The 14,400-nt window shown below is 48.8% G+C and overlaps 1 protein-coding gene across 1 annotated transcript in view; it reads right to left on the bottom strand.

Moving 5' to 3' along the window:
- Positions 1 to 1,663: 1,663 nt before the first annotated feature.
- The window catches only part of SMAD3 (SMAD family member 3), a 78,390-nt gene continuing 65,653 nt past the window's right edge, over positions 1,664 to 14,400 (bottom strand). Inside the window, exons 6-9 of the mRNA XM_009945414.2 lie at positions 13,715 to 13,927; positions 12,214 to 12,351; positions 9,730 to 9,874; positions 1,664 to 6,469 (exon numbers count right to left, since the gene is read on the bottom strand). Coding sequence (XP_009943716.2) covers positions 6,346 to 6,469; positions 9,730 to 9,874; positions 12,214 to 12,351; positions 13,715 to 13,927 — 620 coding nt within the window. The 3' untranslated portion in view covers positions 1,664 to 6,345. The remainder of the gene's footprint in view (positions 6,470 to 9,729; positions 9,875 to 12,213; positions 12,352 to 13,714; positions 13,928 to 14,400) is intronic.

Raw genomic sequence — 14,400 nt, 5'->3', positions numbered from 1 at the left:
CTGCAGATGAGAAGATTTCGATACCGAAATCCATGTTCAGGTGACAGCTAGCAGAACTCACAGCTCGGAGCTGATTTACTACATCACCCTTGAGTTTTGGCAACCCCAGCACAGAACCTGGACCAGACCCTTTTATTACCGCATTGTTGGAAAACTGAGTGGAATAAGTATTCTCGTAAATCCTCCGTCAGGAAAAACAACAACAAAAAAAATCTGCGCTTCAGCGAAGCCCTAGGAGGGACGTTCGGAGTTCACGGAGTCCGATCATCGCGTGCCTTGGCGCGGTTAGCAGCGCCGTTCGGAGAATGCCCCTCTCCGGGGCCAGCTGAACGCCGGCGCCGATGTATTTTTCCCCCCAGTCTGGTGCCTGACCTGCCTGCCTGCCTTCCACTGGAGCAGCTGCTTCGCCGGGCATGTCACGGCCCTGCACCACCTCCAGGCGCAGTCCCAGTAAATCCCAGTAAGGACAGCAGCAGCAGGGACACCGGTTCTCTCCAGCTGACCAGGGTGGGTACAAAGGACCCCACCACCCTGCAGCCGCACGGGTCAAGCCTGGCCACTGTTTAATTCCTGGCTACAGCGATGCTGTCGCTGAGTGGCAGGGAGGAGGAGCAGCACCATCGCTGCAAAGAGAGAGACCATAAACTCGAGAAACCTGTGACAGCGAGGGGCAAGAGCCAAAAATACAGCCAGGGAGGTGAAGATGGGAAAACTCTTCCACTGGGAACATGATGCAGCCATGGAACAGCTTATCTGGGGAGGAGGTGGGCAGAATCTCTGTTCTTTAAGATTTTTCTTCAAGATTTATCTGGACAAAAGCCCCGCTGACCTGATCTAGTGTTGGCAACAGTCCTGGATCAAGCACGAGGCTGGCCAGGAGACCTCCATGAGTCTCCCCCAACCACCGTATCTCCGGTTTCATGGAACCGTGGGGCACTTTTCAACCAGATCCGAGAGAAGTCCCGTTTCTCAGTAAGGCAACACACGGACTGGATGAAGGCTCCCGAGCCAGCCCAGCCCACGCGCCGTTCCAGGAGCATTAACGCCCCATCCCCAGGGCACTACGGACTGCGCCCGTCCGCCCGCCCTCCTTGGCTCTGCAGGAGGGAACGACGGTGTGGCCAGAGCCGCGACTCCTGCACGGGACTTCAGAAAGCTACGGTTCCTCAGCACAGAGACACCAGAGGTATTTTAGGGTCCGCCTCACGACAAGATGCGGAGGATGAAGCAGTAAATGCTCCACTGCCGCTCCGACACTTCTGATAACGGAGTTTCCCAGTTCACAGCCGTAAGGTGAAAATACAGCTACAGCTCCGTAGTCTGGGCAAAGAGCGAGCGTTCAGCCATCTCGGACTTTTCCAGCAGTTGGACAATAAACCCTTCGAGCCCCAGTGCTCCACTTCCACTCACCTTTGAATCCTGTTAGTTAAAAGGACTAATTGCAATTTTAAAATTATTTTTTATATCTGGCTTTAAATTCATGAACAAAACCGTCCAAACTGTAAAAAGAGTGAAGATCTTACCTGTGACTGAGATCTCGTGTGAATTACTGGGAACGACCTTCGTTATACAAACCTAAACATGCTGCTGGCTCGGAATTAATCTGTGGTTCCAAGACTCCTTAAATACATTTTTACAATACCCCGATTTTCTCACGAGCCTCCGTTTTCAAATCAAAGTTTATTAAAATGTCAAAAATAGAACTTACAGTTTCACATATGAAAGAAGAGGGCATACATCGTACAGGCCTTTAGTAACAAAAGAGGTGAATAATGCTTAACAAGCTAAAGCAGGAGGGTGACATCAGCGGTCATTAACATACAATCTCAGGCTAAGAAGATCTAAACACTACTGCAAACGTGCACGTACGTATCTACCGCAGGGGGAACAGTTCGATCTCGCGTGAAAGAAGTCGGCTGCTCCGTCGGGAGAGCGAACGAGAGGCGTCTCGGCAGCAGAGACCGGCGCAGGCTCCTCCCGTGTCCACGTACTGGAGGAACCGCAAGATGAACCAAACCACTGATGGAGGGATACGTTACCGTCTTTGTAAAGCCTCCCAGATGTGAAAAGACCTGAAGAGCACAATTCAAGGGCCCGTCTGGGAGCCCGACTTGTTGCTGAGGGATGGAACAGCGACTCGGGCAAAGGCTCCTGCGGAGAAGTCCTTGTTGTGTTTGGTTTCCCAGGGTTCGTTGCTCAGTTCTGAGCGAGTCTCTTGTTCTCACATCGGGAACTGCCCGATTTCTAGCAGTCGCCAGAACAGAGCATAGGGAAGGTTTAATACTCTGAATCCTTAACCGTCCTTTCTGTTAAAAATTAAATATTTGATTCATCTGAATATTCAAGAAAGACAACATAAATACAAAAGCATGTACATAATAAAAAACATATACTGAATTTCTTAACCATACCGCTCAATCAACTACTATATAGTGACTAATTATTTCTTGTTCTAGCTTACCAGCTTATTTGTGAAATTCCATTCCTCCTACCTATCCAGTACCTCAGAGAACTAGGAGAGCTCACAGATGTTTTGCGATAAGGCTGAAGTCCTTCACTGAGCTGCGTTCTTCTCGCTCCTCGTGCTTTTTCCAGTTAGTGAGCAGCACAAGGCACGGAGGTCAACCCTTGCTGCTTGAGATGGAGTCCTGAACGTTCGTCACCCTGCAGAGGAGTCCTCTGCATGGCTGGAAGGGTGTTGATCCTTAAGGGGAGATGAAACTAGTTTGTTTAACCCTTTCCCAAAGGTTACCCCCCAACCTTTTCATGGCATCAATGGGTAGCCAGAGCTTTGGGGAAATTCGTTACGATCAGATTTCTCCATCTTTGTACAGATGCATGCTGATTCCTGGCAATTAAACCAAACGGACAGCACTGGATTACTTCTAAGACAAGCTTAACACAAAATACAAACTGCAATTCAGTTCAATACATTAAGAATAACAACAGAAAAAAAATCACCACAGTCATTTAAAACCACAAGGCCATCCATATCATCTGCCAGCAGCCAGGCCCTTGTGTACGGCTACACCAGTTAAAAAGAGTCAAAGTTCCTGCTAGTGACTCTCTACTAGTAACAAAAATGTATGAAATCTTGGTAAAACTAGCCAAGACTACCATGACGTGAGAAGATATTCCAGTACAGAGATGTCATCTAGGCTAGGGCATGGCTGATTGCATACATTTGTGCTACATATCAAAGCTACTTTAATAAAGTTCGAGAAGAAAGTAAAACCAAGCAGCAGCTGCGTGCACCTCTGGGGCACTGCTGGTTGCAACCATCTGCCCGGCGAAGCCCGTCTCGGATCGGCGGGGGAGGCAGCTTTCGTCCGTACAATCCAGTTCAATCGCGCGACGTAAAGGGAAACGCAGCCATAAAGTCCCTTGGATCACCGCCCTTCCCCAGCCTCCATCGTCGCATCTGCTGCATGGCGCAGGACTTTCCGTTTGACTTTATAAGGCAACTTCAGAAACCATAAAGCTTTCAGGAATTAGTAAGAAGGCAAACAAAGGGGAGGAGAGGAAATTAATATTTTAGTGGCGATAATCTTCGCGATTTTATCTAACTGCACCACTAGACCAGCTTACATTTTCCATCTGAAGTCATTTTACTTAAGGCATGATGAGGTGAGATTCTCCAAAGTTTTTACGCATCTTCTGAACCCTCTTTTCAAAAGGCATCTATTAATAACAGCTGGGAATTCATTATCCTTTATCAAGTAGAAAATACACATCTGGTTGATAGTGGAAATTCAGGTCCAGTGCTTAGGTTGGCTGAGGGGGCAATTCTGGGTGCAAGCTTTGTCCTGAAGTTCGGGTTTACTCCAGCTTGTAGCCTCTGGCTCAGGCTGGGTTCCTGCACACACCATCACGTGTAACAAACTCTCTGTCACTGGAATTTCCGATGTCATTTTTGTTGCTAATGCACAAGGCACCACAGAGTCCAGCTTCCTCTGCGATTACGTGGGCAACGAAACCAGTTTGTTCACCAAAATCAGCAGATACGGCTTAAAGAAACTCGGGGAGGAAACCTGGGTCCATTTTACGCAGCAATTTTTTTCCCTCTCTCACTAAAACAGCAAGTCGGATACTTCCACGGAAGTCAGGATAAATTTTTGTTTGCAACTATGTTAGAAACGTGTGTCTGCACGCCTGTGCCGAAGCAATCCACAGTGACAGACAGACCTAATTTTAAGCGGCTAGAAACTACTGCTTGATACAGATGCTCTTATTGCACAAGTTCGTGCAATCAGAGATGTAACTAAAACCAGACCCATTGCAACAACTAAGCTAAAATTTAAAAAATCCTAGAAAGCCTCCAGCGCTGTGATAGAAGCCGCGTTGCGCGGTGAAAGCTCCAGTCAAAACTCTCCAAGAGGACCTTCAGAAGTGCCTGCATCATTCAGGAGCCCAGCCGCCACTGGAAGTCTTCTTCAGGATTTAGATTTCATATGCAAAACGGCATTTCTTGCTTCTGGCAGAAAACTCTCCTCTAAAGCCTGGGAAAACAGGCACCAGCAACGAGCCTTTCAGATCGCCCCTGCGTCCGCCGAGCGAGGGGTGCCTCGCCGATGCCCCGGCTCCGAAGGCGACGGTTTCGCTGCCGAGTGGGTGGTGGGGTCAGTGAACAGAGGGGTCTCAAAGGAAGAGGCGCATCGGGAGAGCCTCTCTCCACAGGCAGGTCCACGGAAATTCCTGGTAAGCGTCTGAAATGAGGGGACGACCTTCCCGTACGGGACCGGGGCACTCCGAAGCTGCAGACCTCAACCCGGCACGCAGGAAAACTTCCCCTCAACTCGGCGAGGCCGCTCGCGTTCACGTCTGGGAGCACGAAAGTTTGCGGGACTAAAGCCTTAGCACAAACCACTGTGAAGTCCATCTGAGCCTGTCCTCCCCAGAGCCAGACCTGGCCCGTGTGTTTGTCTTTTGTACGTGAAAAAAAAACAAAAAAAAAAAAAGAAAAAAAGATTTCCATAGGAAACTGATCATCGCTTTCTCCCCTCCTTCTGATATTTTGGCACAAAGGCATAGGATATTCAACGCAGAGACAAAGAAACAGATAATTGGATAGCGCTGACAAAGTTACGAGACTTATTTGGCAAATTTGAACCACAAAAACAAGTGCTAAAGGTTTTTTCCAGTTGTGGAAGTTGTTTGCCATGACAGTTGCTGCAGGGAAAAAAAAAATTATTAAACAGTCTGGAGCATGGATGTTTAAAACAAACATTTTATAATACAAGTAAATACACACTCTCCCAATTTCTCCAGGCAAAGCCACATCTCAGAGCACTTTAATCCAATGAAATAAGTTTTAAACAGAGGGGTTTTGCATCTGAGATGCCCTGGTTCATGTGCAGTCACACGGACAGCATGGGATGACCTGTGAAACTGCATATTCTGAAGATGGCAGCAAGGGCCTATTCCCCTCCGTCACGGAATCCACTGAGCCCCCAAGACTTCAGCAGTGGCAGATACCGTTCAACATACAGAGAAAACAGAATACAAACTTTCTGTAGTTAATGCAAATAGACTGCATGATAACGAAGGCTTCACTTGTCCAGCCGGAGCTCCCCACGTGCCAGATGTCTGCCTGGGAGCAGCTCACGTCAAAAGTTGCTGCAGCAATGGCGGGAGCGCCTTACGCTTGCCCTTTGGCTTCACATCAGTCCAGTCCGAGACCCTCGGGGCATCAGCTGCGTCCCTCGGTCACGAAGCAAGGCTCTGCCCCCTTCTTGGGAGTCCAGCGTGGGAAATCCAATCCTTTTGGGAACATTACTGGGGGAATTAGTTCTCGTGTGCCTGAAATGCTTCCTTTTGCCCCAGGGAGGACAGTGTGGATCAGGTGGATGGCGACAGGAGCGCAGGAGCAAGCGTCCTCCCAAAGTCCCACGGTACCGGGCTTTTCAGAGGAGCTGCACGACACGAGCCTGGAGCTGTGCGAGGCAAAGCTTCCTCCGAGCGGTCAGCGGCTCCTGCACGCTCACAACAGCACGGCGCGAGCGGCCAGATGGGCACGAGGCGGGTGGAGGCAGAGCTCTGCCTTCTCTCCGCTGAAACAAAGTCCCATTTTTGATTGTGATAAACTTCGAATTCTACCTGCAATGGCCCACGGCATTGTCACCAAAGTGCTAACAGTTTCAGTGGAAGTGGCTTACATGGGTATTCAGTTTAAAAAACAAAACAAACCAAAGAAAACCCACCTTTTTTTTTTTTAAACAAAAAGCAGATTGTTTTCCCTCATCACTTCAATAACTGGGAATTTGTTTACTATGCATTTTGCTAAGGGTTAAGCCAATTCTGTTTTTCAGAGTCTTTCCCCCCCCAACACCCCCGGGAGCTGCTTCTTTAGGAGACGCTGGAACAGCGAATGCTGGGGGAGCCCATCTGCGTGAGGACCTTGTCTAGCCACTGCAGCGGGCCGTTGAGATGCAGCTCGATCCAGCAGGGAGTACTGGTCACAGTCTGCCGCCTGCGAGAAAGAAGGGGATGGGGGAAGTAAAAAAAGAAGAGAAATGTGACTTACAAAACTTCACCAATGTGAAGAGGTTTTACAGCTACTGAAGCATTCTTTCCTGCTTAGACAATAGTCTTGCGTGTGGGGCCAACGGAATGTCTCTCTCCTCTATAACATGCTTTTGGCCTATCCTGCCAACTTCTTTTAAAACCCCTACCTTTTCTCTCTGCATTTCTTATGATCCCAAAGGATAAAGTCACTATTTACTACTCGGATTCCTGAAAACAGGCAGCATCTGATTCCCGAAAGGAAAAGGAAGGTGCTTACTCTTCAGTTTTATTTTGCAGACTTCACCTCTCCTAATTACCCCGCGCTGTAAGCTGCTTACCAAAGATGTTACATTCCTCTGTCTATAGGACCAGGATATTCCCTTCCACCAGATCTGTAGGTGTGAGCAGGATGTGGAAGTGATGGGGAGCGATCAGCACTCGGCCGTTCAGACTCCCTCGGCGGAGCCCTCTCCCTTCGCGGAGGGATGCTGCCCAGCGCCCTTTTCGCACAGCCTGGGGGGACGCGCTGGAGCTTTGAACCCCACGCTACGCGTGCTGCGCACGGAGCACTCCAGCAGATCGCGTTTGCTCAGCTGCCGCAAATGAAGCAGAAATGCTGCGGAGTGTAAAAAGTCGCAAAACCTATCCGAAAGGCAGAGACATGGTATCAAACGTGGGTTTTAAAATCCCTCAAGGGTTGGCGGCTGGGGTTGGAGAGCAGAGGGAGATGCCTCTCTGGGTCAGTGCACACCACGCTTTTACCTTCTCCTGCCATGCAGCACCTTCCCCCGCCCTGTCTGCCTCTCTGTTACTCTCCCCGAGGCCAGACCCCATGGAGGGTCTCCAGATGGTAAAGCAGGAAGAGTTGGGGAGGAGGGGAAGGGAAGGGAGGCCGAGACACGGGGCAAGGGGCTCGCCCTCCTCTGCCGAGGGATGGCAGAAGTCTTGTTCCAGGCAGAGAGGCAGGGACAGCTGCTGTGGAGGAGGAGGATTACGAAGAGAGAGAAATAGCCTGGAAACAGCCTTGTTTTACACCCTTGTTTTCCACAGAAGTTGTCCTTGGAATCTGTTTGTGGGAGGGAGAAACCACTGCGGAGAAGGGGACCCTCTGCTCCGTGGGGCTGCCTGACGCTCCCACTGCCATCCCTGCCCCTGCACGGCTCCGGGTTATGGCTCGGCAAGGCTTTGGCCAAGGGCTGCACCCCGTTCTGTTGACGAACCCGTATCTCTCATCCTTTGAGCTGGAAATGGAAGCAGGTCCCTGGAGGCACCGCACCCATCCCCAGCCCAGGCACAGCTGACCAGAGCTGGCAGGCCAGGCGCTGCCCGGAGAGCGGGCGTCCGGGCAGGGCTCGTCCTGCACAGCGACTTCACGCTGTGTCTTTGGCATTAACGGGGGTCTCGCGAGCCCTTCGGGCAGGAGGACTGCAGGACTGGGAGAGCAGGGCACCCCCCTCGCTCTGCCAGCTTCAGCAAGGCATGCCAACCTCTTAGGTCCCAGAAAAAAATAAAGCCTGCCTTAACTGGCAGGGCATTCCCCTTTGCTGCCTGAAACCAGGGTAACACTGAGCAGTCCAGCAACGCCGTACAGAAAACGGCTACCTGTGGGGCTGCCGTGCTTCTCCCCTCTGCAAACCGATCTGAGCAAACTCCATTCCGCCTTCCCACCGGGCTGACCAGCACATCGGCTCCAGCCTCTCAGCAAGGCAAAACCTCAGAGGTCTCCATGCCTTCAGCGTGCTCCACCGGGATCTCGCCGGGCAGAGGAGAACCTCTTTATTGCAGGCTGCTTATGCAACTGGCTTTCCCCCCTTCCCTCCACCAAATCCCCGGCACACGGGAGCACTGAGCACCCCACCAGTTTAGGCTGCTCCAAGCAGCTGAACCAGAAATCACCGGAGCGGTGCTCTGGGTGCAGCTCCCACAGTAACGTTTCCATAGATGAATCGGTTCAACAAATAAACGTGCTCTGACAAAAGCAATCAGATGTAGTATTTTGTGGCAAGGAAATGAAGGAGCAAGGGAGCAGCCTCGGCGCGGTCAGCGTGAGCGTAGGGTTTCACTGACTACAACGCTCTAATGAGATAGTTGACTTTCCGTAAGTCACGCTCATCTGGATTTCATTACGAGCCGTGGCCGTGAGCCAGGGCTGAAATGCTCTGGCCTGGGTGCAGGACAATTTCAAAACAAAATGGACTCCAAACATCTGGAGAAATGAAGAAAGCGGGAGAGTAACGCGCGGGGCCCAGGCTCCAGCTGATAGCATGGCATCGCTGGCAGACACTCTGGGAGGCAGGGACTGCCCCACGGCCGCCAAACAAGGCCACAGATTTAACGGCTACAGGCGCAGGTACCTATTGCAAAATCACATTCGGCTGAAATCCTTGCCAGCTTTCTCTCCTGAAGTGACATTCATTTTCTGACGAGTTTCATCTCCCCCGCCTGTACTGGTAACCACTGGCTGCGCTCCCTTCGCTGCTCCGGGACGTTTGCTGGGCAACGCAACGCAGCGAGGGCAGCACAAGCTATGGAGCGCTCCGTCGTCCCCCACACTGTCTCTGCTGTCCCCGTGTTGTCAGAATGACCACATCGTCGATTCCAAACACCAGACCCTACTCTACCTCCCTTTTTATCTTCAATTTTCACTGGGAAAAATAGTAACCCCGTTTCTCCCACTGCCGCTGGTCACATTTAAGCAACTGCCCTACGACAAACACTAAGGAAAGGATGAGGAGATTTCATTGCAATTTTGCAGCCACTCTAACAGTTCTTCCAAATGCAAATTCTAAAGCTGATCTGCTTTTATTTTAATCCCTTTAGTCCCTGCTAACAGAAGCATCAAACCCAACCCAGATCTATTAGGAAGCACTCACAGGGATCCTATCCTGATAACAGTGTCATCCTAAGACACTCAAACTATCAAATATGCGTCTAATTTTAAGAAAAAGATTGTAATACTTCCTACAGGGGCCATCTGGATTTATCTACTGTGCTTCCAGTAAAGCTCCTGGCTCCTACAACGCTGTGACCAAACACACGTGGTCTTCCAGGTATATCGCCTGATGTCATTTTTACACAAACAGGAAGGGAAAAACAAGACAGGAGATCAACACAACCTCAACAGCTGAGCAAAGCAGCGTTGCAGAACGCTGCCCTAGGCTGCGAAATGCAGGAGCGGCGACAGCAAGCACAAGCACACAGTGGGTTCCAGTCACCAGGCCTGACCTGTATTCCGCTCCCCATCCCTTGACAAAGCTCATTCGAATGGTGCACATTCTGGTCAGCTGATAGACAGCTTCGAAGCCCTGATTCACAGACTGCGCCAAGAGAGCGGCGAATTCCTGGTTGTTAAAAATCTTCAGGTTGCATCCTGTGAAAAAAGAACACAACAAGAACAAGGCATTAGCTTAACTAGATGGAGAAATCTGTTTCTTTCTGAGGATGGAAAGAAACTCGGTGCTGCTTTCCCGTGTCCACACACCGTGTGATATTATACACAGATTGTTTAAAGGCAGCGTTTCAGGAAAGGAATCAAGGCTGCCACGTTTCCACAGCTCACACGCTGAGAAGGAAGCAAACCATGTTACAGGACAGAGAGTGGTGAACGCTAGCGCCCACACAGCAGACTGCGATCCGTGCAGCAAGGCTTGGGATCCTCACGTGGGGCCTCCCTCCATCGCCTTTACAACCCTCCTCTTGGAATTTAAAAGCTTAACTATGACCATAACACTTAGCAGCAGCAGCCGCTACGGGGCCCGAAAGAAGGGAACACACAGATGAAAACTAGGAACTCGCTGGTGTTGGATTTACACGGTGTCTGTCAGCAGAAGTAACGGAGAGGTTCTGAGGTGAAGCCACTCTGTCAAGCCAGAAGTCAGTGCGCAGGGTTAATCAGGCCGGCAGCAGAGCTGCTTCGGCTCTCACCGTCTCCTAAATGGACCTCTCATGTGCCAAGGAATTTCCCTTTAGAGCTGGAGTTTGCCCCCAGTGTTTAGTCCCAGGTAAAAGACTGAGGACAACTTCTTTAACTGTTTTTAGGTGATAAAGGTGAAATATAACAACATTCTTCATAGTATAAATAAATAAATGCCCAACTCTTAAAAAAAATTGTTGCTGTGCTTGCTTTCTCCCAGATAACCAGAAACAAGCTAAACTCTGAAACTTGGCACGCAACGAACGCTCATTTGGGCTTCCACGTGGGCCAAGTCTGAAAAACAACCATTTGGACTCCGATGAAGTGTATTTTTCTAACATCACTTCTGAGCCTGCTCCCTTGGGCTGGACTCACACTGTCATCTGTTGTGGGTCAAACTGCGTACAGCAAAGCGTAACCGCGTGCAACAGCTCAGCAGCTGCAGAAATAACTCCCCGTTTTGGTGACCATAGAAGAGCCCAGCCCAAGAGCCGTGTATCTTGCAGAGAGTTTGAAGGGAAGCTGCGTCAGGCGTGCTGCGGTCCAAGGCGGGGGGAATAAGCAGGGTGAGAGCATCAGGGCCAGGCTGAGCACAAAGAGCTACGGCAAGGAAAGAAAAAACTCAGTCAGGCCCGGACCACCAAGCTGTTCAGGCTTCAGGACTGGATGGGAACAGGTCCCTCCACCACCGTGCCTGGGAGGAGCGGGTACGACTCGATCTTGTCAACAAGGGGATGAAGAAACTGCTTCAAACCCAGCAAAGAATTGAAGATGAGCCTGAGAAGGCAGCCAAAGACTGTAGCAAAAGTGGGGAGAGCTGGAGTCCAAAAAATGTGCCTCAGATGAATCTGCACCGGAAATGTGGGTTGTTTATGTCTTCAGATGTTGACTCCAGCCGGGGTGGACTCTTGTGATGTGGCTGGAGAATTGAGTCATGTTTGCAACACTGGCAGCTGCTTCCTAAGCATCTGAGAAAGGAAACCCATTAAGATGGGCCAGAGCTTGCGGCGTGTGGATCTCTTCTCAAAAGAAAGGCAATCTTTACCCAAATATTTCTAAACAAAAAAAGTTTGTTTTTTTAAATATATACATACTTCTAAACTGTAAAAAGATTAGCTTTTGTAAAACTAACTAAATAGCTAAATTCCCTTTCGAACGGCGTACTCTCATCCTAGCTCTTTTGCATGTACCTAACAAAAAAGTATCTTCTTCCTAGAGAGATGCAGTAAATTCTCTGGTAATCTTATGTATGTCTGCTGTAAGCAGAACAACAAGGTGCCTGCAAATGCAACTTCCCTAGAGTAAAACTAATTCACAAAGATGGAGGGGGGGAGTTTTATTACAGAATAGAAAAAATTAACAATTTACATCTATTATGGGTGTAAGAAAAATCTCTTACATTCTATTCTTTTACTCAAAGGTACAAACAAAATTATAAACTTATAGATAATTACAACACAATAACAGACTGGTAAAATACTGCACGGAATTAGTGGCAGATTCTGCTCGTGGTTCTGCTTAGATCCTGAAGTACTCTTTCCTCCTACGTGTATGAATGTAGTGCAGACAACTGTTGGAGCACACGTAGCAGCCTCCTATGTCAGTACCTTGATCCTATACGGTATAAAAATGCCCTGATCATGTTGTCCAGTTGCTTACAACAGGGTGAAGTCTCTCATTATTGTCAAGAACAGCGGTCGGCAGATCCATGCCTGCCTCGACAAAGAGCTCCCCTGCCACAGAATCCCCCATCTGCGAACGCTGAAGCCTGCGCAGGGTAAGGCACAGCTCCTTACCTGGGGGAATCTTGCAAACTGTTGCTGGGTGCCAGCCGTAGCGTTGGTTGCAGTTGGGAGACTGGACAAAAATGGCGCTGTCGCTGAGGCACTCGGCAAACACCTCGCCGCCAATGTAGTAGAGTCTTACTCCTCTTCCTGGGAAACACACGGCACAGTTTTGGTTTAGCTTGGAACAATCACCTGCAAAATCTGCACGAAGAGCTGGTAGAGACATAACCCCTGCGTGAGACAGCTCTCAGAAAGCAGCTAAACTATGACGGATGGGAAAGAAAAACCACTCCTGGCCCAGGGGTACTCCCATCAGGGAGCACGACATCTGCTCTGTGAGCGAGTTCAGCTGAGGAAGGCAGGAGGAACAATTTATAAAGTCAGAATTGCACTCGCCGGCCCCGCTGTCAGTCACAGCCTGGCTGGCAGAGATTTACCACCTCCTGGCCTGCTTACTCCAAACATCCTCGCCTCTGCTATTTTCCATACGAACGGTCTATCAGTTAACAAACCATTTTCAGCCTCTTCCGAAAGTCCTCACAGCTGGATACAACTGTTTGTTTACTTAGTGATTTGGAATTAAATCATACAACGTTTTCAAATCATTGCCTTTTGCTTGAGATTACACTGCCTACAAGGACAAACATACATTTCCCACAGGAGTTTACACAAATTATTAAATATCTCAGTTAATAAAGAAACAAATTTCAGGCGTACATCTTTGTTGCTCACATAAATGTTTGCTGCGGTCTTACATTCCTGCTGGAATCTCTTGGTTTCATTTCTGCACAGAGCATAAGGAGCCTGCTGAATTTAAAGTCTGATTTCTGAATCTTGGTGGGTTTTGGGGGGTTGGGGTCTTTTTGGTGCTAGAAATCATCTCAGAAACAAGCCAGGAAAGATCCTCCTGTATGAAAGTTTACTGCTCAGGACAGGGTATAAAGGGGAGCAAAATCAGGACAAAAAGCAGGTTCATTTTTGATAGACCTCAGCAGAAAACACAATGAAACATAAGCAATTTTGCCTTTTTTTAAAAAGGCGTAAGTCTGGGATGTTCTATTTAGCACAAGTTTAACTGAAAACAAAACTGAATGCTGCCTTGCCGTATAAGCAGATAAAGTGGAAATGGAGATGAAAATCAAGGAACGAAGTTTCTGTTTATTAAAAAAACAGAAAATAAAACAGTGCAGGAGGGAAAAGGAATACACGAGTTTATCACTAACATCCTTCCAAATACCGAAGAGTGCATGTAAAGGTTTAAATTATGTTTTGATTATATGCAGAAATTTTAGTGTTCCTCAGTGCATTTCTTTATATTACTTTTATGAAAAAATACAATTACTGTTCCTTTATGGAAGACTACCCTGCTAAAACACCATGGATCTTCAAACGTCGCAGTGTTCGAAAACTGACCAAGCTGCATGCCGATCAGCTACAGACAAAGCTTTCCATGCAGGTCTCCACGTTCCACCTAGAAAGACAACGGCTAAGACAAGGAAACAGAAATTACCAATGTGCCGTCTTGTGAGTTCCACCGCCGCGTTTCTGTTCACATTGGACAGTAAACCAAGGCAGAAGCGTTCCGAATTAGATGGGTCAGTGAAACCATCCACGGTCATAGAGGGCTGTGAGGCGTGGAAAGTCTCTCCTACTCGCTGGTTGAGTTCATAGTAGGATATCGAGCACCAGAAAGCTGGCTCGCAGTAGGTGACAGGCTGCAGATCTGCACAAAATAAAAAGCAAAATGAAACATAGGCCCTCAGGAGGGGAAGGGGGGGGATGGAAAAAAGCGACCATTTTGAAATATTGTTCTGCTTCATTCCTTGGGCTCACTTTAACCACCTAACTTTAATTACTTGACAGGTTTTAATGGGCTGCAGCTAGAAAGTTACCCTTCAACCCTGAAGCTTTTGGCACATGGAACAATCACAAAGAAAGATATTAGCCACTTAGCAAGGGGGGTGTCACTCTACTATCTTCATACTTGGAGAATATGTAGCCTTACTATGAAATGTGGGGTCACTTTTAGGTAGCCAGTACCCTAAAAAGAGAAGAGAAAAGGAAGAAAGAGAAAACCTTGGAAAGAGCAGACCACAAACCTGCTTTCAGTAACACAGGTCTCCGAAACCATAATGCTGTGCCCTCACACCACGCAGCCAGCAAGCCCAGCTTTCATTCTTACTGACCCTGTTAAGA

This window comes from Opisthocomus hoazin, chromosome 10 (assembly GCF_030867145.1).
Source record: "Opisthocomus hoazin isolate bOpiHoa1 chromosome 10, bOpiHoa1.hap1, whole genome shotgun sequence".
Classification (NCBI taxonomy): domain Eukaryota; kingdom Metazoa; phylum Chordata; class Aves; order Opisthocomiformes; family Opisthocomidae; genus Opisthocomus; species Opisthocomus hoazin.
This window is presented reverse-complemented; position numbering and strand designations above follow the sequence as displayed.